Genomic DNA, 25928 nt, shown 5'->3' on the forward strand with positions numbered 1-25928 from the left:
AAGATGTGGATTGTCTGGTAATGTGTTATACAGATAATATAAAGCCTTATATCGAAGCCGTTTCTTCTATAGATGGTATACAACATGGGAAGACACAAACCTTTGTCTACGTGCGACGCCTTGTCGATGAACACGGGGGAGTCTGGGGCTTGGGGCAGAGGGGCGCCGGTGTTAATACAAGGCGAGACCAGGCTCTCTCTGTTACTGCCGCTCAGTCTCAGGACCCAGTGATTGGACATGGATGAGCTGGTGGAACCTGCAAGGTAAAGGAAGTATTTGCCGATGTCGTCTACGTACGGCGCCTTCGTCCGCAATGTAGTCAACACCTATGCATGAGTGAAGACCCAATTGGCCCTCCTTGTCTGCCCATAATGCTCATAGGTCTCTTCTTCGAATGTGTGAGAGGGAGGTGTATTTGTACCAACATTATTCGTGGCTTACACCCGGAAGAGGGTCCCTTAGAGCAGCGGGGCTAAACTCAAGTTCTCAAGACCCCTCAACAGGTCAGGTGTGAAGGATATTCAAGCTTCAGCATAGGTGGCTCAATCAGTGGCTCAGTCTTTGACTGAGCCACCTGTGCTGAAGCAGTGAGCCAGATTGAGCCACCTGTGCTGAAGCAGGGATATTCTAAAAAACTGACCTGTTGGGTGGGCGGTCTTGAGGGCTGGCGTTGAGCCCCCCTGTCTTAGAGGACCGAAATGTTGGTTATGATTAGGAAGGAACACGATATACTTACTATGATCACCGGAGGTTTGGGTATTTATTTCTTATCATACGTGCACTCGCCATGTTTGATATATTTTCTATATAATATAGATATATAAACATTGCACGTCGGGTCCCACAGGGCGATATACCGCTAGAATTTAAGTGTATGTGTGGAAACCTCACAGGTCTCTTCAAGTGTATGTGAGATGGAGGTGTATCTCTGTAAATATATATATGATGTTGCAGGTCCCCATGGATCCGCAGAGAGGCAAATTGATATAATTCAAGTGCACTTCTGGAAACCTCGCGGGTCTATTCTTTGCGTCATATGGCGATAATAACATGGAGTGTCTCTCCGGGCGCCGTGCCTGTGCCTCCGCACCACGCGATGGGCGTTACCTCTCACGGAGCTGCTAGCCGACCAGGCTGGGATTGTGTTCCTTTTCTGGTAGAACAGGATGTAAGCACCACGCGTGGACACCTCTTCCTGTGGGACGGGCTCCACGCTGCTGTCATCGTAGCCGTACCAGCGAGAGTCCAGCGAGTTCCTGCAGTACGCTGGCAACATAACAATAAGCGCTTATATACCAGAGCTTATCCTCTCTCCCCTCTTTTGCTGGTTTACATATACAGATATATACATTTATTTATTTTATTTATAAAATATTTTACCAGGAAGTAATACAGTGAGAGTACCTCTCGTTTTCAAGTATGTCCTGGGCACAGAGTTAAGACAAATAATACATGGTTACAAATACAGTTACAGTACATAAATAAACAGGGTATACATTATATACAAGACATTGCATGCACAGTTAGAGATAATATATATTATGAGCGTATGAAACAGTTACAGACCACGTTAAAGTGTGAGACAGCCTTAGATTTGAAAGAACTTAAACTGGTGGTGGATGTGAGAGTCTCCGGTAGGTTGTTCCAGTTTTGGGGTGCACGGTAAGAGAAGGAGGAACGGCCGGATACTTTGTTGAGCCTTGGGACCATGAACAGTCTTTTGGAGTCAGATCTCAGAGGATAAATGCTGCGTGTGGTAGGGGTGAGGAGCTTGTTCAGAGAGACGGGTAGTTTGCCCATAAAGAATTTAAAGGCAAGACAGGAAAGGTGAACTTTGCGCCTAGACTCGAGTAATGACCAATCTAGTTCTTTGAGCATTTCGCAGTGATGTGTGTTGTAGTTGCATTGGAGAACAAAACGACAAATTTAATTGTAGAGGGTGTCAAGTTTGCTAAGGTGGGTTTGAGGTGGAAGGGCGGGGAGGGTAAAGGGCAGGGGGGCAAAGGGCATGGAGGGGCGGGGGGGGCAAAGGGCACGGAGGGGCGGGGGGGGCAAAGGGCACGGAGGGGCGGGGGGCAGAGGGGCGGGGGGGGGGGCAGAGGGGCGGGGGGGCAAAGGGCAGGGAGGGGCAGGGGGGCAAAGGGCAGGGAGGGGCGGGGGGCAAAGGGCAGGGAGGGGCGGGGGGGCAAAGGGCAGGGAGGGGCGGGGGGGCAAAGGCAGGGAGGGGCGGGGGGGGCAAAGGGCAGGGAGGGGCGGGGGGGGCAAAGGGCAGGGAGGGGCGGGGGGGGCAAAGGGCAGGGAGGGGCGGGGGGGGCAAAGGGCAGGGAGGGGCGGGGGGGGCAAAGGGCAGGGAGGGGCAGGGGGGGCAAAGGGCAGGGAGGGGCAGGGGGGGCAAAGGGCAGGGAGGGGTGGGAGGGCTAAGGACAGGGAGGGGCGGGGGGGGTCTAAGGGCAGGGGGGCATTTGGGAGGGGGCATTTGGGAGGGGGGCAAAGGGCAAGAGGGCAGGTAGGGAGGGGGCAGGTAGGGAGGGGGCAAAGGGCAGGGGGGGCAAGAGGGCAGGTAGGGAGGGGGCAAAGGGCAGGGGGGGCAAGAGGGCAGGGAGGGGGGCAAGAGGGCAGGGAGGGAGGGGGCAAGAGGGCAGGGGGGGGAGCAAGAGGGCAGGGGGGGAGCAAGAGGGCAGGGGGGGAGCAAGAGGGCAGGGGGGGAGCAAGAGGGCAGGGGGGGGAGCAAGAGGGCAGGGGGGGAGCAAGAGGGCAGGGGGGGGAGCAAGAGGGCAGGGGGGGGAGCAAGAGGGCAGGGGGGGGGAGCAAGAGGGCAGGGGGGGGGAGCAAGAGGGCAGGGGGGGGAGCAAGAGGGCAGGGAGGGGGGCAAGAGGCCAAAGGGCAGGGAGGGGCGGGGGGTCTAAGGGCAGGGAGGGGCAAGAGGGCAGGGAGGGGCAAGAGGGCAGGGAGGGGCAAGAGGGGAGGGAGGGGGGCAGGGAGGGGCAAGAGGGGAGGGAGGGGGGCAGGGGAGGCAAGAGGGCAGGGGGGGCAGGGGTCAAAGGTCAGGGGGAGGGAGGGCAGGGGGTCAAAGGTCAGGGGGAGGGAGGGCGGGGGGCAAAGGTCAGGGGGAGGGAGGGCGGGGGGCAAAGGTCAGGGGGAGGGAGGGCGGGGGGCAAAGGTCAGGGGGAGGGAGGGCGGGGGGCAAAGGTCAGGGGGAGGGAGAGCGGGGGCGCAAAGGTCAGGGGGCGGGAGGGCAGGGAGGCAAAGGTCAGGGGGAGGGAGGGCAAAGGTCAGGGGGAGGGGGGCAAAGGGCAGGGGCAGGGGGGGCAAAGGGCAGGGGGGGCAAAGGGCAGGGGGGGCAAAGGGCAGGGGGGGAAAAGGTCAGGGGGAGGGAGGGCAGGGGGGGCAAAGGGCAGGGGGAGGGAGGGCAGGGGGCAAAGGTCAGGGGGAGGGAGGGCAGGGGGGGAAGGAGGGCAGGAAGGGCATTGGGAGGGAGGGCAGGGGAGGCAAAGGGCATTGGGAGGGAGGGCAGGGGGATGGGGGGCAGGGACGGTAGGGGGGGGCAAAGGGCAGGGTGAGTCTTGGACGCGTTAAATAACCCATTCCCCTGTGTTTCCTCACCTTGCACACGGCCGCGCTCCTCTTCCTCCACCTCGGGCTCCTCCGTGGAGAGGCTGAGACGCTCTGGTGAGGAGGTGCTGTGCCTCCCGTGGGGAGAGGCGGAGACAGGCGGAGGAGCGGCCTCTGGGACGGGGAGAGCCGCGTGCTCTGTGTGTGGGGGGGGTGAGCAGGGGGGGGTGAGCGGGGAGGGGGGGGTGAGCACCGGGTGAGGGAGTGGCCTATGGGTGGTGAGAGCCGTGGGGAGGTGAGAGTCCCCCGCTGTGTCCCGGGCGCTCGCTAAAAAAAGGTATCAACTAATACTGAAGAACTCATTTATTCTGCACTAATATATATATATATATATATATATATATAATGTACCTTCCATATTTTGATGTAGAGGTATCTGTACTGTGTTGAAACACAGTACACACACACACACACACACAGCGGAGTAATATGAGTGTATAAGGCCTCTCACCGGTATAATGACCGCCCTGCAAGCTCCCGTGGTGATTACACACACACACACACTGGAGTAATATGAGTGTATAAGGCCTCTCACCGGTATAATGACCGCCCTGCAAGCTCCCGTGGTGATTACACACACCGTAGAGGTCGTACAGAACATCAAGCTGCCCGTCCTCCGGCTGGCCCTGAGGGCGCTCACAGGATGCCCACGGTCCCAGCATGCTCCTGGCCCCCTGGCCTCTCTTGACCAGGTGTGGCGCCATGTCCATCCCGCTCAGGGGGAAACTGACCAGCGTGGACAGCTTGTTCCTCCTCCCCCCGACCTGCCGGAACCGCTTCAGGTGAATGATGAGGACGTCCGGCAGGGTCCAGAGGCTGAGCTTGACCGTCCCTTGCTGCAGCACCTTACAGTGCGGACACCTCCACGCATCATCAGGAGCCAACTGGGAGCAAGGGACACAAGGCAGCACTCAGATGTTATTCATCTTACTCCGATAGTGCCGATCCGCGCACTACCCCACTTGGACTATCACAGTTTAAGGGGGGGGGTGAAAGACAGTGGTGGGTGTGTGCCACTGTTAGGATATATTATTTCTACGTCCACCGTACCACTACGGCGCGTATGGCCGCCATTGGGACTCCACCCCCAATCACCGCTCGTTTGGAATCGCTCCAACGTACCACCGGCGTTAGCTGCTCCCTGCCCAAAGCAAGATGTGTTAAACCGCCAACGGCACGGGTGGTTGGGCGTTAAGACTCCTCAGCCTAAAAGCCACGAAACGCGCTCGGCGCTGTGAATCTGATAAGGGGACGAGCTGGTGCATGACAAAGTGCTTTCACTTCAATGCAGGGACTGACCCGGACCGGTGGAAAATGTCACGCTGAGCTTGGGCGCCTTCTCTGCTGCTGGCAACACTGACCTTTCGCAGGATGGTCTTTCAGATCTTAATACCATCACCCAGGGCTACTACCTTTATACTCGTAAAACACGGAGGAAATGTCTCTTTTATACCGAGCTTCAGACTAAAATGTCTCCGTCTCCATACACGGCTCGTCTGCAAAGTATTCACCCTCTCTACCATCTGTAATGCTTGCTTTAAAACAATGTGGGACCCACGTGTTGTCTGCTACCACGCGTGTATTTATTCACGTGAGATATCAGCCTTATGAGACTATTTTACCTTCACTCCCTCCCCAGCGCGTTTTGGGGCCCAACTGACCCTTCCTTCGGCAGCCGGTCCCGAAATGCGTTGGGGATGCTTGGTGCACACGGCATGTGAGTGGATATTATGTTTTTGTACCTCTTGTAGTTTGATATACAGGAACTGCAGCAGCAGCACACTGATATCATTGGCACTCTGGCGAGTGTACACTAGCCTCGGCCATTTTTACCGCTTCCATTTTAATCCCTTCAGTCCCAGAGAACTCTGTACATTTTTGGCGAGTGTACACTAGCCTCGGCCATTTTTACCGCTTCCCATTTTAATCCCTTCAGTCCCAGAGAACTCTGTACATTTTGAATTTCACCCCCCGCTGTCCGATACCTGCGCCTCCCCTCCCCCCGCTGTCCAATAACTGCACCTCCCTCCCCCCCGCTGTCCAATACCTGCTTCTCCCTCCTCTCCCCCCCCCCCCCCCCCGCACCCCCTGCTGTCCAATACCTGCTCCTCCTTGGTGTAGAGATGAAAGCACTCATCCAGTGTGCAAACTCTGCTGCTGATGTTGTCAGCTGCTGGCTCCGCACGGACTCAGCGTCCTGGACAACCCTCCTCCTGTATACTCCCAAACAAGCTAACACACAGCGACACATCAGCATCTGTACACACATATACACACACACACACACAGTGACATCAGTCCTCTAATACACAAATACACACACACAGCGACACATCAGTCATCTGTACACACATATACACACACAGCGACACATAAGTCATCTATACACATATTTGGGGGTGTTTTTTTTTTTACATGTATTTTGGGGGGATTTGTATGCATTTGGGAGGAGGGGGTTGTATGTATTTAGGGGGTGGTTTATTTTAAAAATGTATTTGTGGTTTAGCTGCTGACTCACCGCTCTTTGGCCTTAGGGTCCCACTCCCACGGTCAGCTTCCACAAATTCCTATTAGGTGGACAAAATCATCATTATTATTATGGTTGCAATACCTCAGTGTACCCACAGGGTGGCAGCCACTGCCCAGAATAGGAGCGCGTAGGACCGGCGGTGAATAACCCTTTCTCTGCCAGAGTGCTTTGCAGCGAGATGCTGATGTTAAAGCTGCAGACCAAGCAATATCCTACATGTGTTTTTTTTTTTTTTTTTTTAAATAATAAATCAGTTCTGTACTATGAGAAATATTTTGTAGCATTTTTTTATTTTTTAAACAACTTCTGAATGACATTTTTTTATGTATTATTATGTAACAAGCATGTTTTGTTTCTATAGCAACCATTTATAAAGTCACATCCCCTTCCTCTTCTGAAACAGGCTCTGGCACACCCCTTTTTGAGCCCTGCCCTTTCTCTAGCAGTGCACCAATTGTATCTAATGACTGCCTGGTCACATGATCTTCCCCCACAGAACTTTGCATCTTTGGTCCTTTTCTGCTGCACTGACAGCCATTTAGTGAACCCCCGAGCCGAAATCTTCACTGATCAATCGGCAACTTAGCTAATTACTTATCATTGTGTGGCTTGTATTGATGCTCATATTAAAGGGGGGATTTTTTTCTTTGTTTTTTTTTATAAAAACGACAGATTTAAAGATCGCAAAAACTCCCAAATAACCAGGGGAAGTTGACATGTCTGATCTCTGCTGAGTGACAGTATTCCACCCCCGGAGGTGGCTGCACGTCTCAAATAAATAATACAAAGATTACTCTATGGCGGATAAATAAAAAATGTGATGGAACGCAGGTCATCAGTGGGACGGGTCCTTCAGGCCACCTCTGTATAATGATACTGAGTATCACTGTGATTTTATTTATCTTGGGCCCCCTCCTGAAGTGCGCAAAGCTTTACAAACCTCACAGGTCTCTTCTTCGCTCGTACCGCCGCCAACGCATTGCAGGGAAAAGGGGTTTAAACTGGACTCACCGATCAACGGCGGGGTGGTTAAGGGGCCGCACGTCTTTAGGGGAGAGGTAGCTTCCGGTGACGGGACCTCCCGCCACCCGGATATGGAAGGGGACACCGCCGTTCTGCAGAGGGGGAGATGGGAGGGAAGGAGTTACAACAAATTCCTATGGCGTGACTTGACGCCCCTATCTTGCCCATGGGCGGCCGGCGTGTCCCCGGCAGTAGCAGAAACATTTCAATCGCCTTGGACACGTTCCCATTATTGGTCAGACCCGTTCCTGTTTCAGAAACACCAGCAGTGACTATCGGTGATTACAAGCGCTGGGTGTCCGATAGGTGCAAAGATTCACCGCGTCTGCTGGGAAAGGGGAACTCCGACTCTCTCTGATCACACGTTCTCCATACGTCTCCGTCTCTCTGATCATACACGTTCTCCATACGTCTCCCTGTCTCTCTGATCACACACGTTCTCCATACGTCTCCCTGTCTCTCTGATCACACACGTTCTCCATACGTCTCCCTGTCTCTCTCTCTGATCATACACGTTCTCCATACGTCTCCCTGTCTCTCTGATCACACACAAGTTCTCCATACGTCTCTCTCTGTCTCTCTGATCACACGTTCTCCATATGTCTCCCTCTGTCTCTCTGATCACACGTTCTCCATACGTTTCCCTCTGTGTCTCTGTATCTTCCCCTCTCTGGCCCAGATCCATAAATCCGGCCTCCTAACGAGACGTTACTCTAAACGGGAAGAGATAAATCTGTGCCTCATAACGAAACGTTACTCTAAGGAGCTTCAGTATATGAGCTTCAGCACAGTGATGGGCGAAGACTTCAGAAAACAGAGAAGTTTCAGCAGCTGAACGGCCTCTGGATGAAGGAGTCTTCCGGAAAACGGGAAGCTTCAGCACTGAGGCTTCAGCACAGGAACGGCCTCTGGATGGAGGAAGCTTCAGGAAACAGGAAGCTTCAGCTCAAGAAGGCCAAGACAGGCCAGGCAGAGGTGCTTGTGACAAGCACAGGTTACAGGAATTAAAGTCCTCAAGGGATACAAGAATTATGCTCTGCCCTTTCCTGGTGGGATGGCTGACCCTAAATAGCACGGACAGCCTATAGGTGCTGAGCTGCTCCGAAAGCAGCATCAAGACAAACTGGAGTCTGAGTTCAGAAACAGCTGATTCCAAATGCTGTTCAGGGAGAGATTTGCCTGGAACCTCTACAGCCATGTAAGAGTTCCAGCCAAACCCAAGACCGGATCCCTTACAGTGACACTGATCCACAGAAATCCGCTGACTAGATCCGCCCCCAAAATTCTTACACACACATTCCCCGTTACTATTGGTGCTGGCCCCGTTTTTTCAGCTGTGCACCGCATCTAATCTCTGGATTATCTCTCTGCTACGACTGACCGGCGTGATGCACGCAAAGATAAGAAGCCGCTGTATGTGAGTACTGTGTCTCCTCCATTACAACAGGAGTTGCTGACCAGTAACAGTGCCGTCGGTGGAGATCTTTTGTCCGGTGGAGTACTGCATCTGATTGTTATATACTCATACTAGTAACTGCCTCCACTTCATGGACTATTATAGCTATCTGTATTTCCACTACTCATGTAGCACTGGGTCCCATACTTCACTCAGCATTATTTGGCTTCTTCTATACACTATTAGTGTGTTCAATTCAGACATTTATCTTAATTATATGTTTCCATCATACTGAGCATTGCTACTTGGAACTCTGTGTATAAACTATTTACACACACACACACAGTCACACACACACAGTCACACACACACACAGTCACACACAGTCACACACGTACATGTAACCTCTCCTAATCAGCACAGAACTGAAGGTCATTTCTGACCAGTGTTCTGTCCATCGGTATTGCCAGTTCCAGCCAGTCCAGCCCTGTCTCCCCTCCCGGTACTCACGGGGGACATGTGCCGGGCTCCTCATCAGGTATCGCATCGTGCTCAGGATACACTGCTGCAGTTGACCCCAGGACATAGCTCTCTCTTCTCTGACCAGCAGCGGAGGCCCAAACCTGCCCGCAAATCTGTTACTCTCGGGCGCAAGGGTCAGCCTCAACACGGAGCCAACGTCAACCGACCGCAGTGAGACGTCTAACGTTTACCGGGCCGGGGTGTCGAGCCCTAAAAAAAGAGCATGTTCCCCGTCACATTCTAGGCCAGACGTGGCCAACTCCAGTCCTCAAGGGCCATCAACAGGTCAGGTTTGCAGGATAAACCTGCTTCAGCACAGGTGGCTCAGTCGACGACTACACCACCTGTGCTGAGGCAGGGATATCCTGAAAACCTGGCCTGTTGATGGCCCTTGAGGACTGGAGATGCCCACCCCTGTTCTAGGAACATCATAAGGGCCCGGTGAGGGTGTAGTCCCTCGTAGAACCAATGGCGGCGACATGTTTAAGGGGTTCTATCTGGGTCATTGACAAAAATGAGACGCCTATATTTGTTTAACCATTGAGTTAGTGATAAAACCCCGGGGAGCTGAGACCGAGGGGGGGGGGGGGGGGTGAGTCCCTCTGCCTGCTCCCCCCTGTCTGATACCACTATGTGCTGAGCAGGAGTTTGCACAGGCAAACCCCCAATCTCTCCTCTCTCCTTATCGTCATTGTCTCTAACAGGGACAGTGTGCGCTCAAGTTGAGTAAACACTTTAACAAGCGAGCGCACCCTCCCCCCTACTACTAAAGACATGAAAACAAAGCAGATCTTTGCATAGAGTCTGATTACATTTGTGTAAGGAAGGCAGTAACGCTGACAACGCTGTTTTGCAAACGAAGAGGAATTGCGCATTTAATGGGTGTAATCCAGGCGACTTATTTGTATATATTTAAGTGCATCTTAATATTTCTTTTTTTATATTTTTAAATTCAACTCTTAATACCATTTTTAATGTGTTAATATACTGAGCCTCCTGTGATTTCTATAGCAGGTTCAGCCACCTCCTCAGCAGTGCAAGATCTTTGCAACACTTTCCTGTTTGTGATAATTTGTTACCAATGTTCCCAGAAGTTTGAGCTGCAAACTGTAACAATAGAGAGAATGTTACCTTAGTAATATAAGAATACATTGTAGCTGCTGAGTTACACTGACTGAAGGATTGATTGAAATTGAAAGGCGGCCATTTAGTGAACCCTGGGAAACAGGATCTTTGCTGATCGATCACGGGAGAACCAATCGATTGGCAGATTAGGTCATTATTTTTCAATAAAGGTAATGGGTATTTAGTTGACGCAGCTTGGGTTTCCTTGTAAGTGCCCCCCGCGTTACCTTGTTAGTGCCCCCCCCGCGTTACCTTGTAAGTGCCCCCCGCGTTACCTTGTAAGTGCCCCCCGCGTTACCTTGTAAGTGCCCCCCGCGTTACCTTGTAAGTGCCCCCCGCGTTACCTTGTTAGTGCCCCCCCCCGCGTTACCTTGTTAGTGCCCCCCCCCGCGTTACCTTGTAAGTGCCCCCGCGTTACCTTGTTAGTGCCCCCCCCGCGTTACCTTGTTAGTGCCCCCCGCGTTACCTGCAGGCCTGCTGTCCCGTCCCTTCCGTGTTGCACAAGAGAAGCAGGATTCTGCGTTGTGGGCCGGGTGCTCGGCGCTGGGCAGCCTCTGTGCGTCCTTCTCCGAGTAGCGAGGGGAGGAGTTCAGGCTGGGGTATCCCCTGCGCGGGGAAACACAGGGGGACCTATTTAGGAGTTAGATCTCACCTACTGTGTTCTGCCCTGGAAACCCCGGGGGTCTATGCAAGAGATCTCCATGGGCTTCAATTGGGATTTTTGGGTCAAAAACATCCCTAATGAGCGCTTCAGCGTATATATATTTATATTTATATTAAATGGCCCTTCCTCTCTCCTTATCTCTAGAAGGACAGGGATAGGCCTGGAACAAAGGAGGAGACCTGCGATGGTTCAGGGTCCAACATCCTAAAACTTATCAGGAAGAAATAAAGGACACATTATATAGATGTAGAGAGGAGGGGGGAGAATGGAGGAGGGGGGGGGAGGAGAGAGAGCAAGAAAGTGGCGGAGGAGAGGGAAAGTAGGAGAGAAAAGTGGGAGAGAGAAAAAGGAGGAGAGAAAGTAGGGGAGACAGAGAAAGTGGGAGGAGAGGGAGAAAGGGTGGGGGGGAGAGGGAGAAAGTGGGGGGGGCGGGAGGAAGGGAAAAAGTGGGGGAGAGGGAGAACGTTTGGGGGGGGAGAGGAAGAAAGTGTGGGGGGAGAGAGGGAGAAAGTGTGGGGGGGAGAGAGGGAGAAAGTGTGGGGGGGAGAGAGAGGGAGAAAGTGGGGGGGGGAAGTGGGGGAGAGGGAGAAAGTTTGGGGGGGGGGAGGAAGAAAGAGTGGGGGCGCGATGCATTGCAGTCTCCTTGGTTGCTGTCAGTAGGGGCGCAGGATTTATAATGGGAAGGGGCAGCCGAGAATCCATTTGATCCCCTTTTTACAGAGAGCAGATAACACCCCCATCCTGGCCCATCAGCTGCCGCAGTAAAGGGGTGCTGGATAAACTCAGGGGACCCCCTTATGAAACGTCTGCGAGGAGAGGCGTGCCCATCAATGTAACTCCCTCCCCACCCCCCTAAATATCACTGTTAGCTATGCGTGGCAGGCTCCTCTGGCAGCCGAGGGGTTAACTCCGCCTGCTACGGCAGCGATATATATCGTCCCTGACGCGCGCCGGCCACCGAGACACGAGGCATAAACCTTGGAAATTGAATTTCAAACGATTCCCCTGCGTGCGATGCTATCTCAGCCTCCCCCGTCCCCGCCGTGCGTCCCGCTGCATAACTGGCAGGTCGGGAGGGGGGAGAAGGGGGGGGAGGGGTGTCACAAACCAGGCCGTGGGCAGGGGACCCCAAGGAATGAACCCCCTCACTGCAGGGGAACGGCTAAGCCGTGCGCAGACTCTCTGGACATTATCAACAAAGTTACAACTTTGCCGGTTTAAATGAGTTAACACCGGGCGCTCTCAACTCCACTCCTCCCCACTCCCCAAACAGGTCAGGTTTTAAGGATATCACTGCTTCAGGACAGGTGGCTCAGCCAGTCCCTACTTCAGCCTACCAAATATGCCCAATAAAGGTGATATTTCTGACACCGGCTTTCAATAAAATGATTTATCCCGGGCATATTAAGTCTTTTCTCGCGGCTGTACAGAACAGGGGGGCTCAACTCCCGCCCCCCCACCCACAGGTCAGGTTTTCAGGGTATCCCTGCTTCAGCACAGGGGGCTCAATCGGAGTCTTTGACTGAGCCTCTGAGCCCCCTGTGCTGAGGCTGGGATGACCTTAAACCTGACCTGTTGAGGGTGGGGGGGGGGGCTTGAGGACTGGTCAGGTTGTAGCATCAACCAGCGTGGCAACTTTTCCCGACTGTGAGGCACGTACCTGAGGGACGGCCGGAGCCTCCGACTTTGGGTAAGGGGGCCTGGAAGGCGTACACGGGGTCGCCCTCAGCGATCGTGTTCAAATCCTCCTCGTCGGAGTAGGAGCGTTGGAAACCGCTGGAGTGCAGCTCCGCCAGGATCACCTAGAGGCAAAGGAATCCGCAGCTCCTAATCAGGCGCCAAACGGGGACATACTAAAAACTGGCAAATCTTTGCGGCGAGCATGGTTACATTGGTTTAAGGCAGCCAATGACGTTGTTAAGTTTAAACTAACACTGCCTCCTTTGAAGTGGGTTCAAATCCCAGTGTCCACTCTCCTTGTGGCCTTGGTCAAGTCACTAAACCCCCCCCCCCCCCCCCCAGTCACCAAAATTATATTGTAAACTCTGAGGCTCCTTGTGCCTGTAGAATTTGTACAACGCCACGTAGACGGTCGGCGCCATAAAGGAAATGATTGTTATTATTGTGGTTGACGGGAGCGGGGGACAGTCACATTGTGTTCTGGCAGTGATGGGGCCGAAGCCGGGATCCCCTTCCCAAGCGGTTACCTGGTCTGGAGACATCGTCCCCTCGTCTGCCACCATCTGCCTCAGGGATGCCACGGTGCCAAACAGAGGCACTGCCACGCCAACGCGGAGGAACCGCTGCTGCTTGGTCTGGAAGACTAAAGTGACGTTCAGGGCCCTGAAACATACACACAGGCATTGTGGGTAATATGAAGCCGGACCTGCTGGAACGATGCTGACCTCCAGAGATTGGGGGTAACCTGTCAGATTGGGGGTAACCTGGCAGACATTGGGGGTAACCTGGCAGAGATTGGGGGGTGACCTGGCAAAGATTGGGGTGTGACCTGGCATAGAATGGGGTGTGACCTGGCATCGATTGGGGGGTGACCTTGCAGAAATTGGGGGTGACATGGCAGAGATTGAGGGTGACCTGGCAGAGATTGGGGGTGACCTGGCAGAGATTGGGGGTGACCTGGCAGAGATTGGGGGTGACCTGACATAGATTGGGGGGTGACAGGGCAGAGATTGGGGGGGGGAGACCTGGCAGAGATTGCAGGGTGACCTGGCATAGATTGGGGGGTGACCTGGCATAGATTGGGGGATAACCTGGCATAGATTGGGGGGTGACCTGGTAGAGATTGGGGATGACCTGGCAGAGATTGTGGGGGTGACCTGGCAGAGATGGGGGGTGACCTGGCAGAGATGGGGGGTGACCTGGCAGAGATTGGGGGGTGACCTGCCAGAGATTGGGGGGTGACCTGGCAGAGATTGGGTGGGGTGACCTGGCAGAGATTGGGTGGGGTGACCTGGCAGAGATTGGGGGGGGGTGACCTGGCAGAGATTGGGGGGGGTGACCTGGCAGAGATTGGGGGTGACCTGGCAGAGATTGGGGGTGACCTGACATAGATTGGGGGGTGACAGGGCAGAGATTGGGGGGGGAGACCTGGCAGAGATTGCAGGGTGACCTGGCATAGATTGGGGGGTGACCTGGCATAGATTGGGGGATAACCTGGCATAGATTGGGGGGTGACCTGGTAGAGATTGGGGATGACCTGGCAGAGATTGTGGGGGTGACCTGGCAGAGATGGGGGGTGACCTGGCAGAGATGGGGGGTGACCTGGCAGAGATTGGGGGGTGACCTGCCAGAGATTGGGGGGTGACCTGGCAGAGATTGGGGGAGACCTGGCAGAGATTGGGGGAGACCTGGCAGAGATGGGGGGGAGACCTGGCAGAGATTGGGGGGTGACCTGGCAGAGATTGGGGGGGGGGGAGATGGCAGAGATTGGGGGGTGACCCCGGGGAATATTTGCCCTGATATTATTTCAATCTCTATCCCCCAATTAGCCTGTCCTGTTTCCGCCTGCGTCCCGTGTCATTCCCGTGATTACAGCGATTAGACAGCTGCAGCGTTAACGTCCCAGAAGGTGTGCGCACAGTACCACTACTCTTTATTACAACAGGGCAGTACTAGTACTCCCCCCATCAACAGGTCAGGTTTTCAGGGTGTCCCTGCTAAAAGCACAGATGGCTCCATCAGAAGCTCAGTCTTCCTACAGGACCTGACCAGTCCTCAAGCCCACCCCCTTCAACAGGTCAGGTTTAAGGTTATCCTAGTCTCAGCACAGGTGGCTCAATCAGTGGCTCAGTCTAAGACTGGGCCACTGATTGCGCCACCTGTGCTGAAGCAGGGACTGATTGAGCCACCTGTGCTGAAACGGGGATATCCATAAAACCTGGCCTGTTGGTGCCCTTGAGGACTGACTTTAGGACCCCTGCTGTAGGGGGACCACCACTTTTTATTACAATCTAGTAGCACTATTAATATCGTTTATTGATAAAGTACCAGCATACTCCGTGGCGCAGTACAATGCGGGGCTTAAGGGCAAAATATAAGCATAAGGAAACAAATCAGTAAACGAGTCTCTGCTCCGAAGAGCTGACAATCTAACATGGCCGTGACGGACAGCAGAAGGGTTCGCTGGCCCCCACTAAATCCTCTTTCACACTATTAGCTGCCGTGGAAAAATAGGCCACGAGATTAGGATCACATTCTCTTCATTCGTATCCCTGGGATTAGCTACCTCTGCGCTGCTCCCACTACGAAGGCCAGCACTCCGACCCAAACAATACCTCTGTCCCCCGCAGTGTGACACGCGGCAGACTTGTAGGGGGCTACATGTATTGAAGGCGCAATAAGCAAGAGAGCGCTCGGCTCTGTAACATCTTGCTTACTAGTTGGCAAGACCAACGCCATATTTAAAAGCTCCAGTTGGAAATAATTGGAGCCCTTGCGCCATCTGAAACAATGCGTGGCAAGCGCCTCCGGCCACGAAACGGTTAACGGAGGAGTTGGGAGAACTGGGGGGGAAGGATAGCGGAGGAGAAGGAGGGGGGGGGCACGAAAATAGTGGCCACGGGATGCCATGTACCTGGTCTGACGCAGGGGGATGGGTAAGGAGACGCACAGGAATGGGTCAAACGTGTCACTCTGTTTGTGGCAGTGCGGGCAGGTCAGGGACGATCTGAAATCAAATCACACAGTATATATATATATACTCCTATACAACATAGACAGATAGGAGACATACGTATACAGTATACTGTATATACACACATACGATTTATGCGCGGACTGTGTGCTGGCGTCCTTGGTTGCCAGAAGGTACAGGGGAGGGGAGGTGAAGGGGAGAGGGAGAGGAGGTGCAGAGAAGGAAGTGACGTGGAGAGGAGGTGCAGAGGAGGGGAGGTGCAGAGGAGGGGAGGTGCAGAGGAGGGGAGGCGCGGAGGGGAGGTGCAGAGGAGGAGAGGTCCAGAGGAGGTGAGGCGAGGAGGGGAGGTGCAGAGGAGGTGAGGCGAGGAGGGGAGGTGCAGAGGAGGGGAGGTGCAGAGGAGGTGAGGTCCAGAGGAGGTGAGGCGAGGAGGGGAGGTGCAGAGGAGGTGAGGCGAGGAGGGGAGGTGCAGAGGAGGGGAGGTGCAGAGGAGGTGAGGCGCGGAGGGGAGGTGCAGAGGAGGTGAGGCGAGGAGGGGAGGTGCAGAGGAGGAGAGGTCCAGAGGAGGTGAGGCGAGGAGGGGAGGTGCAGAGGAGGGGAGGTGCAGAGGAGGGGATGTGCAGAGGAGGAGAGGTGCAGAGGAGGTGAGGAGGGGAGGTGCAGAGGAGGTGAGGCGAGGAGGGGAGGTGCAGAGGAGGATTCAGCAGCCGATAATAAACAGGACATGAAAGGCTGAGTATCAGCTCCCCCAATACCCCCAGCAAGTCACGGTGTGCAGGTTACTATAATACTATGTCACATCTGTGCTCAACCCGGCACTATCAGAGCCCCAAGCCCACTCATTCACTAATGTGGTATCCTAGTGCAGTGTAGGGTGTGTAAGAGGGGTATCATAGAAGTGTAGGGTGTGTAAGAGGTGTGCCATGGAAGTGTATGGTGTATATAAGAGGGGATCCCATTGAAGTGTAGGGTGTGTGTAAGAGGGGTACCATAGTAGTGTAGGGTGTGTGTTATTGGGGCCCCATTGTAGTGTAGGGTGTGTGTAAGTGGGGTCCCATTGTAGTGTAGGGTGTGTGTAAGTGGGTTCCTATTGGAGTGCAGGGTGTGTGTAAGTGGGGTCCCATTATAGTGTAGTCTGTGTGTGTAAGTGGGGTCCCATAGGAGTGCAGGGTGTGTGTAAGTGGGGTCCTATTGGAGTGTAGGGTGTGTGTAAGTGGGGTCCCACTGTAGTGTATTGTATGTACGAGGGAGATCCCATCTCTTAGTGCTTGAAAGGACTTACACAATGAAATGGCTGATGGTCGTGTTGTTAACATACTTATACTAACCCCACCCCTGGTCCATTCAAATGCAAACAATTTCATACCCTCTATAACTCTATAATGCTACTAAAGGTCGGTATTTACCAGGGCGGCTGTTAGGGAGACCAATAATAATCCCATTATTATCCGGAGCACGTATTAACCCCCCGTTCCTGTTCCGTGCATTACATAGAAACGGAGAAGTGGACCTTCTGCCATGAAGAATTATACGGCCATAGCTCAGCTGTACGGCTCAGCTAATCTGACAGCTTCATCACTGCTTCCCAGGAAGGCTGCAGCCTTTCCCAGCTCCGGGAGGGGGGAGATGTACGCTGAAGCACCCAGATAATAAACCCAATCGAGGCAGCCGGCTGTAGGCGGACAGCTTCCTCCTGGGGTTTGAGAAGCATGTCCTACAGACTTTTCTTTGGGATCCCGTCTACAAGAAATGATTTGCCACCATAGACTTTAATGGGGTTGTTATTCTCTTTGAAGTATATGGCGCCAACAGATTCCACAGAGCTGCACAACGTGTGGGGGAAGGGCAAGGACAAGACATAACATACGTACACATACGTCCTTCCTCTGTGGAAGCAGACTGTAACTGTACGAGTTCTGTAAGAGGCACACCTGCGGAGTGGAGTCCCACTTTGTGAAGGTACTATACCTGTACTGCGCCTGGAAGTGCTCCTGCACAAAGCTCTGCCCGCCCATTGGCGGTGGCGAGGGCGGTGCGATCGTTGGACCCGGCGCAGCACCAGAGGTAGACTGCAGAGACAAGAAAAAACCCAATGTTACCATCATTTGGGGGGGACGTGGAGCTTCAACCCCATTGCAAATGTGTGTAAGGAGGAGACCCCGACATTTCAAATTGGGGATCCCATAAATATCTATAGGAGAAAAATCTGCGGAATGAGGTGATCCCAATAATATCTATAGGTTAAAGGGATGTATGTAATAGGGTGATCCCAATAATATCTATAGGTTAAAGGGATGTGTGTAATAGGGTGATCCCATTAATGTCTATAGGTTAAAGGGCTGTATGTAATAGGGTGATCCCAATAATATCTATAGGTTAAAGGGATGCGTGTAAGAGGGTGATCCCATTAATGTCTATAGGTTAAAGGGCTGTATGTAATAGGGTGATCCCAATAATATCTATAGGTTAAAGGGATGTGTGTAATAGGGTGATCCCATTAAAGTCTGTAGGGGAAAATGATATTGGTTAGTGTCATCTCAAGTGTATAGGTAGAACTGCTGTGCGCAAAAGGATGACCCCACTTAAAGTCTGAGAGAGTAAGCTCGACCTAATGGGGTTACCCCATCCTTGGGGGGTAAAAGTGGGATAACCGTACCGATCTCACCCACACAGCACGGGGGCGATGGGTTTGTCTCTCGCCAACCCGCGCTCGTCCCTACAGAGATGAGAAGAAAACCTTTTTCTGCTCACAGGAAGCGTGCCAGCCAGATTGTGGGTACGGTGCCAGCTTCCTGGGAGAAACTGGCAGCTCGGACAGAGAACGAGACATGTTCTACCCACGGTGCCAAAACAACCGATTAACCCTTACACCTCCAGAGAGGTCCGCGACGCAGTCCTGCGCCGAACCTAAGGCAACCAATGGTAACCCTTTCACTGCTATTCCACGTCGTCAGAAGTCCCCATTTGGAGATCCTCGTGTCCCGCATAATACAAAATTAGAGTGTCAGCTCTTTGGGTGAGCTTACACGCCTTATGCTGAAAAAGAGACTGCTGTTACGGGCAAGCAATTAGCGGGGTGATTAAACAGAGAGGGGCCTGAGCAGATAATTGTCAAGGAAACCCATTGATTCTGCTAACGAGGGTGCAGCAGGACGCATGCCAAAAGCAGAGGCGCGGTACGCAGAATATAGCGCTCGCCCATCTGTCTCGCAGTATGCCGCGCTCGCCATGCCCAGCGCTTTCAGTAGGTGTTTAACCCCTTCCGTTGCCTGGGCACGGGAGGCTGCGTCGCGTTGAGATTCATCGGTAATCCGGGATCTTCTGGTCTACACAAACCCTCTCGTTTTGGTTCCGCGACTGGCTCAGCAGCGGGGAAGGAAAGCCGAGGTTTGCCGCTCGTGCCGAAGAAGCGGGAGCCACCGAGGATTAGCAAGGAGCAGGTCGGTGGGGGGGCCACGTCGCTGGCCTTTGCAGTGGTTTTCGAATCGCCGTGTCCGGCTGACGGTCCTTTTTTCTTTTTACCACGCTGTGCAACGTGGGGACCAGAAATGAGGGTCGTAAGTCGCACCAGGCAGGGACGCGCTTGTGGAATATTCTATGTGCCCCGCAGTGCCGGGGTATTAGGGATTGCTTATGGTGTCTAATGGTAAAAGTAAGCAGAGTGGATCCGGCAGGACAGATGGCCGGGGCACAGGAGTCCGGAAGGACGAAGGACGAGCTATTTGCAGAGTAAATGCAGGTGCAGGAAATGGCTCGGCGACAGCGTGTGACAGCCAAAAGATGACGGGACAGGTTTACTCACCGTTGCTATGCCACAAGCCGGACCCGTCGCTGGAATAAGGAACGGATTGAAGGTTCGTTTTGTGGAAAGGAGAAGAAAAAAAAACTCCACCAAAACAAATGCCCGTTAAAAGTGATATTTCCGACACCAACTTTCAATAAAATAATTGCACAGTACGGCTTACTTTTCTCGCGGCTGTCTAGAACAGGGCTGGTCGAATCCAGTCCTCAGTCTACCCCCCATAACAGGTCAGGTTTTCAGGGTATCCCTGCTTCAGCACAGGTGGCTCAATCAGTCCCTACTTCAGCACAGGTGGCTCAATTAGTCCCTGCTTCAGCACAGGTGGCTCAATCAGAGGCTCAGTCGAAGACTGTGCTGAAGTTGGGATATCCTAAAACCTGACCTGTTGAGGGGTCCAAAAAAAAAAAAAACCCCAACCTTTTCCCGGAGGGACTGACCCTGCGCGCTGAACACTCCAACGCATTACATTCGATCACAGCACACAGGTGGTTGGGTTACCATTGCCCTGGTACCATTACATAACTCTGGTTTCTGCGTACCCCTCTTGTCTTATATGTACTGTAAGATAATGCGGAGTTCAGCCTCGTCCACATGGAGGATAGCGTGAAGAAGAGAGCGGTACGCTGTTACGTGGCTGTAATCCGTGGCGCACTTCGGCTGGTGTCAGCACGATAGCCCCTGCCATCCGCCATTTTATTTCCCCAGGAGGGGAAGCAGCAGATCCCTGCAGTTGAACCACGTGATTTTTAGCCCCCACCCACCCCCTGGGTCCCGAGATCCTTGCCAGTCAAGATGGCGGCGTCCCTTCCTGCTTTTAAAATCACCCGAGTGATACCGGTTAGCGGCTTCTTTTTGGGCCGGCGTGACGCCATTTTCTTTTCCCAGGGAGGAGTCATTTTACTGTAAGGGGGGTCCTTGAAGCTGGGGAAGGGGGTTCAGCTCCGGGGACCCCACGTTTTCACATCCTGCTGCTTTAAGGGAGCGGGACTCACGTGACATCGTGTTACACGCATGGGGGGAATCGCTAAAAGACTGATCCGCTGGTCTAATCCCGCCCGAGGCTCCGTCTGGCAGCCAACACACCCGCAGTGCCTCGTCTGCCTGCGCCTAAACTGGCCGAGATTCGGCAGAGCCAGGGGACCACCAGGTCATGTTTTCAGAATATCCCTGCTTCAGCACAGGTGGCTCAATCAGTGGTTCAGTTAACGACACAGGAGAGGGCCAACTCCAGTCCTCAAGGGACCCGTTGGTGGCCACCCCTGCCCTACACAATCTGACCGCCCCACTCCTAAATTGTTGATGTTTCTGCGTTATACTCACAACTCGCAAATAGGTGGCAGGTGTTACATGGCTGAGTGCTTTCTACTCGCTGCAAACCCCAGTCTGTTCCCGCTGAGTTAGGATGTAGCGTCATTTCAATTGGTATGAATGGCCCATTAGGTTCACTAAGGCAGGGGGGCTCAACTTTAATCCTCAAGAACCCCCCCCCCCCCACCCCCAACAGGACAGGTTTTCAGGATATCCCAGCTTCAGCACAGGTGGCTCAATCAGAGACAGAGCATCTAATTGAGGCACCTGTGCTGAAGCAGGGACTGATTGAGCCACCTGTGCTGAAGCAGATCACCGAAAATATACCATGTTCGACTTTCTCCATGAAAAACGTTCCCTTAGCCTCGTGCAAGTTAATGGAGGACCCCAGCCCCTTACCTTGCCTCCCCGCACAGATGATTGGTCTGTATACATTGGAACGTGTCACCTCCGAAGACCAAAGCCAGTGAGACTGGAGGGTTCTGGGATTTTAAAATGGCCGTGCTTGACGGGGCCGTTCTGAGATGTGTCTGTCCCACTCCATACAAGTCACCGATATTCTTATATTATATACACTTCCCCTGTGTGCTTTGGAAGACGGGAGACGCCGGGTTCCTGGCTTACGTGACAGCAAGTCCCCCTGCCTCTCTGTGGTATGCCCTGAGCTTCGGGATATCGCTGCTTCAGCACAGGTGGTGCAGTCGAAGACTGAGCCACTGATTGAGCCACCTGTGCTGAAGGACTTCTCACATTTTCTCTGAGATGGATATAAGACCGAATATACTGTACAAGCACGTGGTAAGAAAGGGTCTCCCTGCCCCCCGCAGAGCTTGCAATCTTAGGCCCATATACACCAGAATAGGAGTTAGGCCGTGCGAAAGAGTAGCACCCCTTAGCGAATATGGGCCTAAGCAGGATTTTGGGAGACTTACAAAGAGTGCAGTGGCTGGTCTTGAAGGTTGGTACTGTAGGTGCAGCGGGTGGCAGTGGCTGGCCTTGATGGTGGGATTGGGGAGCAGTAGCCATACCATGTGGGTGAAAGACAGTAACAAGCATAAAAAAAACAGATTAATGTATGCATGGTAAGGCCAAAAGATCTCTGCACCGAGGAGCTTACAATCTAAGAGGTGAAAAGAAGGACTCAAAAGGGTGAATGGGGGGAGAGGGCTGGAGGGGAAAGGGTTGGGAGGGAGAGGGCTGGGTGTCAGAGAGGAGAGGACTGGGGGGTTAGGGGGGAGAGGGCTGGGTATTGGGGGGGGGGAGAGGGTTGGTGGTTATCTCAGAGAAACCCCCAACAAGTGGGACTGAAGCTGGAATTGAACCCTCCTCACACTGTTACAGAGAAGCCGCGTTATTCTGCCCCCCCCCCCCCCCCCAGGCTCCCGCGCGCTGTCCCTATTAAGCAAATGACAATCACCTGTCACAGCACCGTCTGTGGGGTGAGCTGAAGCGTCAGATATCAGAGGCAGGCGAGGACAATTCCCCCGGAGCCGCGCGGTGACAGCGGCCCCTAACATCCCCCCACCCCTACGTGCCCCGCTCTTATCCCCCCTTCCCCCGCCGTGTCTCTATCTTATCACACACCCCACCTCAGTCCCATGTGGGGCCGTGGCAGCCGGGGGCATTTAATAATCCCGCCGGGGAAACGTTTGGTCATTGAGACATTAACTGTAAAAGCGCTCAGCGAGTAAAGGCTCAGCGAGTAAGGGCTCAGCGAGTAAGGGCTCAGCGAGTAAGGGCTCAGCGAGTAAAGGCTCAGGGAGTAAGGGCTCAGCGAGTAAAGGCACAGCGAGTAAAGGCTCAGCGAGTACAGGCACAGGGAGTAAAGGCTCAGCGAGTAAAGGCTCAGCGAGTAAAGGCTCAGGGAGTAAAGGCTCAGGGAGTAAAGGCTCAGGGAGTAAAGGCTCAGGGAGTAAAGGCTCAGCGAGTACAGGCTCAGCGAGTACAGGCTCAGGGAGTAAAGGCTCATGGAGTAAAGGCTCAGGGAGTAAAGGCTCAGCGAGTAAAGGCTCGGCGAGTACGGGCTCGGCGAGTACGGGCTCGGCGAGTAAAGGCACAGGGAGTAAAGGCTCAGGGAGTACAGGCTCAGGGAGTACAGGCTCAGGGAGTACAGGCTCAGGGAGTACAGGCTCAGGGAGTACAGGCTCAGGGAGTACAGGCTCAGGGAGTAAAAGGCTCGGCGAGTAAAAGGCTCGGCGAGTAAAAGGCTCGGCGAGTAAAAGGCTCGGCGAGTAAAGGCTCGGCGAGTAAAGGCTCGGCGAGTAAAGGCTCGGCGAGTAAAGGCTCGGCGAGTAAAGGCTCAGCGAGTATGAGTAAAGGCTCAGGGAGTATGAGTAAAGGCTCAGGGAGTAAAGGCTCGGCGAGTAAAGGCTCAGCGAGTATGAGTAAAGGCTCAGGGAGTATGAGTAAAGGCTCAGGGAGTAAAGGCTCGGCGAGTAAAGGCTCAGGGAGTAAAGGCTCGGCGAGTAAAGGCTCGGCGAGTAAAGGCTCGGCGAGTAAAGGCTCGGCGAGTTAAGGCTCGGCGAGTAAAGGCTCGGCGAGTAAAGGCTCAGGGAGTAAAGGCTCAGGAGTAAAGGCTCGGCGAGTAAAGGCTCGGCGAGTAAAGGCTCAGGGAGTAAAGGCTCAGGGAGTAAAGGCTCGGCGAGTAAAGGCTCAGGGAGTAAAGGCTCAGGGAGTAAAGGCTCAGGGAGTATGAGTAAAGGCTCAGGGAGTAAAGGCTCAGGGAGTAAAGGTTCGGCGAGTAAAGGCTCGGACTCTGTAAGCAATAACAGACAGTGAGAATCGGGGGAACCTGGATCAGTCCCGGTGTCGGGACCTTGGGACAATTACTTTATCTCCCTGTGCCTCAGGCACCATAATCATAGAGTGTAAGCTCTGCGGGGCAGGGACTGAGTGTAACATCCCTACGTGCTGCGTACCGCGCGCTGTACTGTGACTGTGACGCGCTCTGTGTCCCACGGGGAGAAAAGCGCTGTATGCAATAAACGTATTATTATTTCTTATGCAACGTAAACGTCTATTTTCTCCGGGTCTACTCCATTTTATTGCCCTCTCCCCCCTCCCTTCCTTCCCCCCCTCCCTTCCCTCCCTTCCCCTCCCCCTCTCCCCCCTCCCCCCCCCCATGCAGCTATACCCGCCACTTTTTGTAGCCCGCCACGTCTGGCGCTTGTGAATCGTAATCCTCTCTTCATTATAATTTGAGATTAAATCGGAATCCTTCCTAATTGGCGCCTCCGCCAGCGACACCGGCTGCCAACTTACAGCTTCGTCATTAGAAAAGTTTGGGGGGCAAATTTACTGAGCAGTCTCCTCCTGCAAAGCACCCCCGGGCGCCGCCTATTCAAGCCTTCCAGCGCAGAACACTGCTTAGTAAACATGGGCCTCTTCTTACAACGGAACTGCAGGATGGAAAAGCCACCATTTTGACCCCCCCCCTTTTTTTTATATACAGGTAGGAAGCAGGGGGTCTCCGGATGACGTTGCGCCATTTTTTCCCCCTTAATGGGACGCTGCCGGTTGCACCTCCCCCGATACGAACTGTAATCCTATTTTTTACCAATATAACGGCAAAATGCCCGTGTCGCATCAAACCCGGGGTCTCAAACTCAGTCGTCAAGGGCCGCCAGCAGGCCAGCTTTTAAGGATATCCCTGCTTCAGCACAGGTGGCTCAATCAACGGCTCAGCCGATGATTGAGCCACCTGTGCTGAAGCTGTGCTGACGTGGCTGTCTTCGACTGAGCCACCTGTGCTTCAGCACAAGTGAAGTCGTTGACTGAGCCACTGGTTGAGCCACCTGTGCTGAAGCAGGGATATCCATAAACGCTGGCCTGAGGGTGGCCCTTAAGGGCTGAGGTTGAGACCCCTTCAGTAAACCATCGACTGTGACCCAACATGGATGAAACATTCTGCATTGAGAGATCATTGGCTCGACAAGTTCAGGGGTTCCATGCTGACATGCGCCTGAGCCAATCAGAGCACTCCATGTGTGAAAGGTCCATTGCATTGGTAAATGGAGGTATCTGATTGGTAAAGGCTGTACCCTTGGTGTATAAGAGGGGTGGCCAACTCAAGTCCTCAAGGGCCACCGACAGGTCAGATTTTCAGGATTCCCTGCTTCAGCACAGGTGGCTCAATCATTCTGGCCCTTGAGGACTGGAGTTGGCCCCTGAGGACTGGAGTTGGCCCCTGAGGACTGGAGTTGGCCTGTGAGGACTGGAGTTGGCCTGTGAGGACTGGAGTTGGCCCGTGAGGACAGGAGTTGGCCCGTGAGGACAGGAGTTGGCCCGCGAGGACAGGAGTTGGCCCGCGAGGACAGGAGTTGGCCCGAGAGGACAGGAGTTGGCCCGCGAGGACAGGAGTTGGCCCGCGAGGACAGGAGTTGGCTCGCGAGGACAGGAGTTGGCCCGCGAGGATAGGAGTTGGCCCCTGAGGACCGGAGTTGGCCCGTGAGGACCGGAGTTGGCCCGTGAGGACAGGAGTTGGCCCGTGAGGACAGGAGTTGGCCCGTGAGGACAGGAGTTGGCCCGTGAGGACTGGAGTTGGCCCGTGAGGACTGCAGTTGGCCCGCGAGGACAGGAGTTGGCCCGCGAGGACAGGAGTTGGCTCGTGAGGACAGGAGTTGGCCCGCGAGGATAGGAGTTGGCCCCTGAGGACCGGAGTTGGCCCGTGAGGACAGGAGTTGGCCCGTGAGGACAGGAGTTGGCCCGTGAGGACCGGAGTTGGCCCGTGAGGACTGGAGTTGGCCCGTGAGGACTGGAGTTGGCCCGTGAGGACCGGAGTTGGCCCGTGAGGACAGGAGTTGGCCCGCGAGGACAGGAGTTGGCCCGCGAGGACAGGAGTTGGCCCGTGAGGACAGGAGTTGGCTCGTGAGGACAGGAGTTGGCCCGCGAGGATAGGAGTTGGCCCCTGAGGACCGGAGTTGGCCCGTGAGGACAGGAGTTGGCCCGTGAGGACCGGAGTTGGCCCGTGAGGACAGGAGTTGGCCCATGAGGACTGGAGTTGGCCCGTGAGGACTGCAGTTGGCCCGTGAGGACAGGAGTTGGCCCGTGAGGACTGGATTGGCCACCCCTGGTGTAGACCTTTATGGAGGACAGGCAATAAGCAGGTCCCTGTAAATGGAAAGGGGGGCCGCTGCGGTGTGCATGGACTAACCTTGGCTGAGGTCTTGGCTTTCGGGCCGGGGGAAGCGTTGAGGTCTTCATGGACTCTGTCCAGCAGCCACAGCAGGAACTCCAAGGCGTCGTGCTGGGAATTCCCCCGGAACTGGGAGCCATATTTGGAAACGACGTTCT

General features: G+C 54.1%; 1 protein-coding gene across 1 annotated transcript in view; it reads right to left on the reverse strand.

Annotated features, from left to right (window-relative positions):
• The window catches only part of USP43 (ubiquitin specific peptidase 43), a gene marked incomplete at its 5' end in the record, with an annotated part of 40398 nt that overhangs the window by 3744 nt on the left and 10726 nt on the right, over nucleotides 1–25928 (reverse strand). The window contains 18 exon segments of the mRNA XM_075585151.1: nucleotides 101–256; nucleotides 1108–1266; nucleotides 4148–4496; nucleotides 5715–5759; nucleotides 5761–5778; nucleotides 5780–5818; nucleotides 5820–5844; nucleotides 6131–6166; nucleotides 7030–7082; nucleotides 7162–7257; nucleotides 9073–9184; nucleotides 10675–10729; nucleotides 10732–10814; nucleotides 12529–12674; nucleotides 13080–13215; nucleotides 15467–15559; nucleotides 17495–17595; nucleotides 25789–25926. Coding sequence (XP_075441266.1) covers nucleotides 101–256; nucleotides 1108–1266; nucleotides 4148–4496; nucleotides 5715–5759; nucleotides 5761–5778; nucleotides 5780–5818; nucleotides 5820–5844; nucleotides 6131–6166; nucleotides 7030–7082; nucleotides 7162–7257; nucleotides 9073–9184; nucleotides 10675–10729; nucleotides 10732–10814; nucleotides 12529–12674; nucleotides 13080–13215; nucleotides 15467–15559; nucleotides 17495–17595; nucleotides 25789–25926 — 1840 coding nt within the window.

The sequence above is a fragment of the Ascaphus truei genome, unplaced genomic scaffold, assembly GCF_040206685.1.
Source record: "Ascaphus truei isolate aAscTru1 unplaced genomic scaffold, aAscTru1.hap1 HAP1_SCAFFOLD_957, whole genome shotgun sequence".
Lineage (NCBI taxonomy): Eukaryota > Metazoa > Chordata > Amphibia > Anura > Ascaphidae > Ascaphus > Ascaphus truei.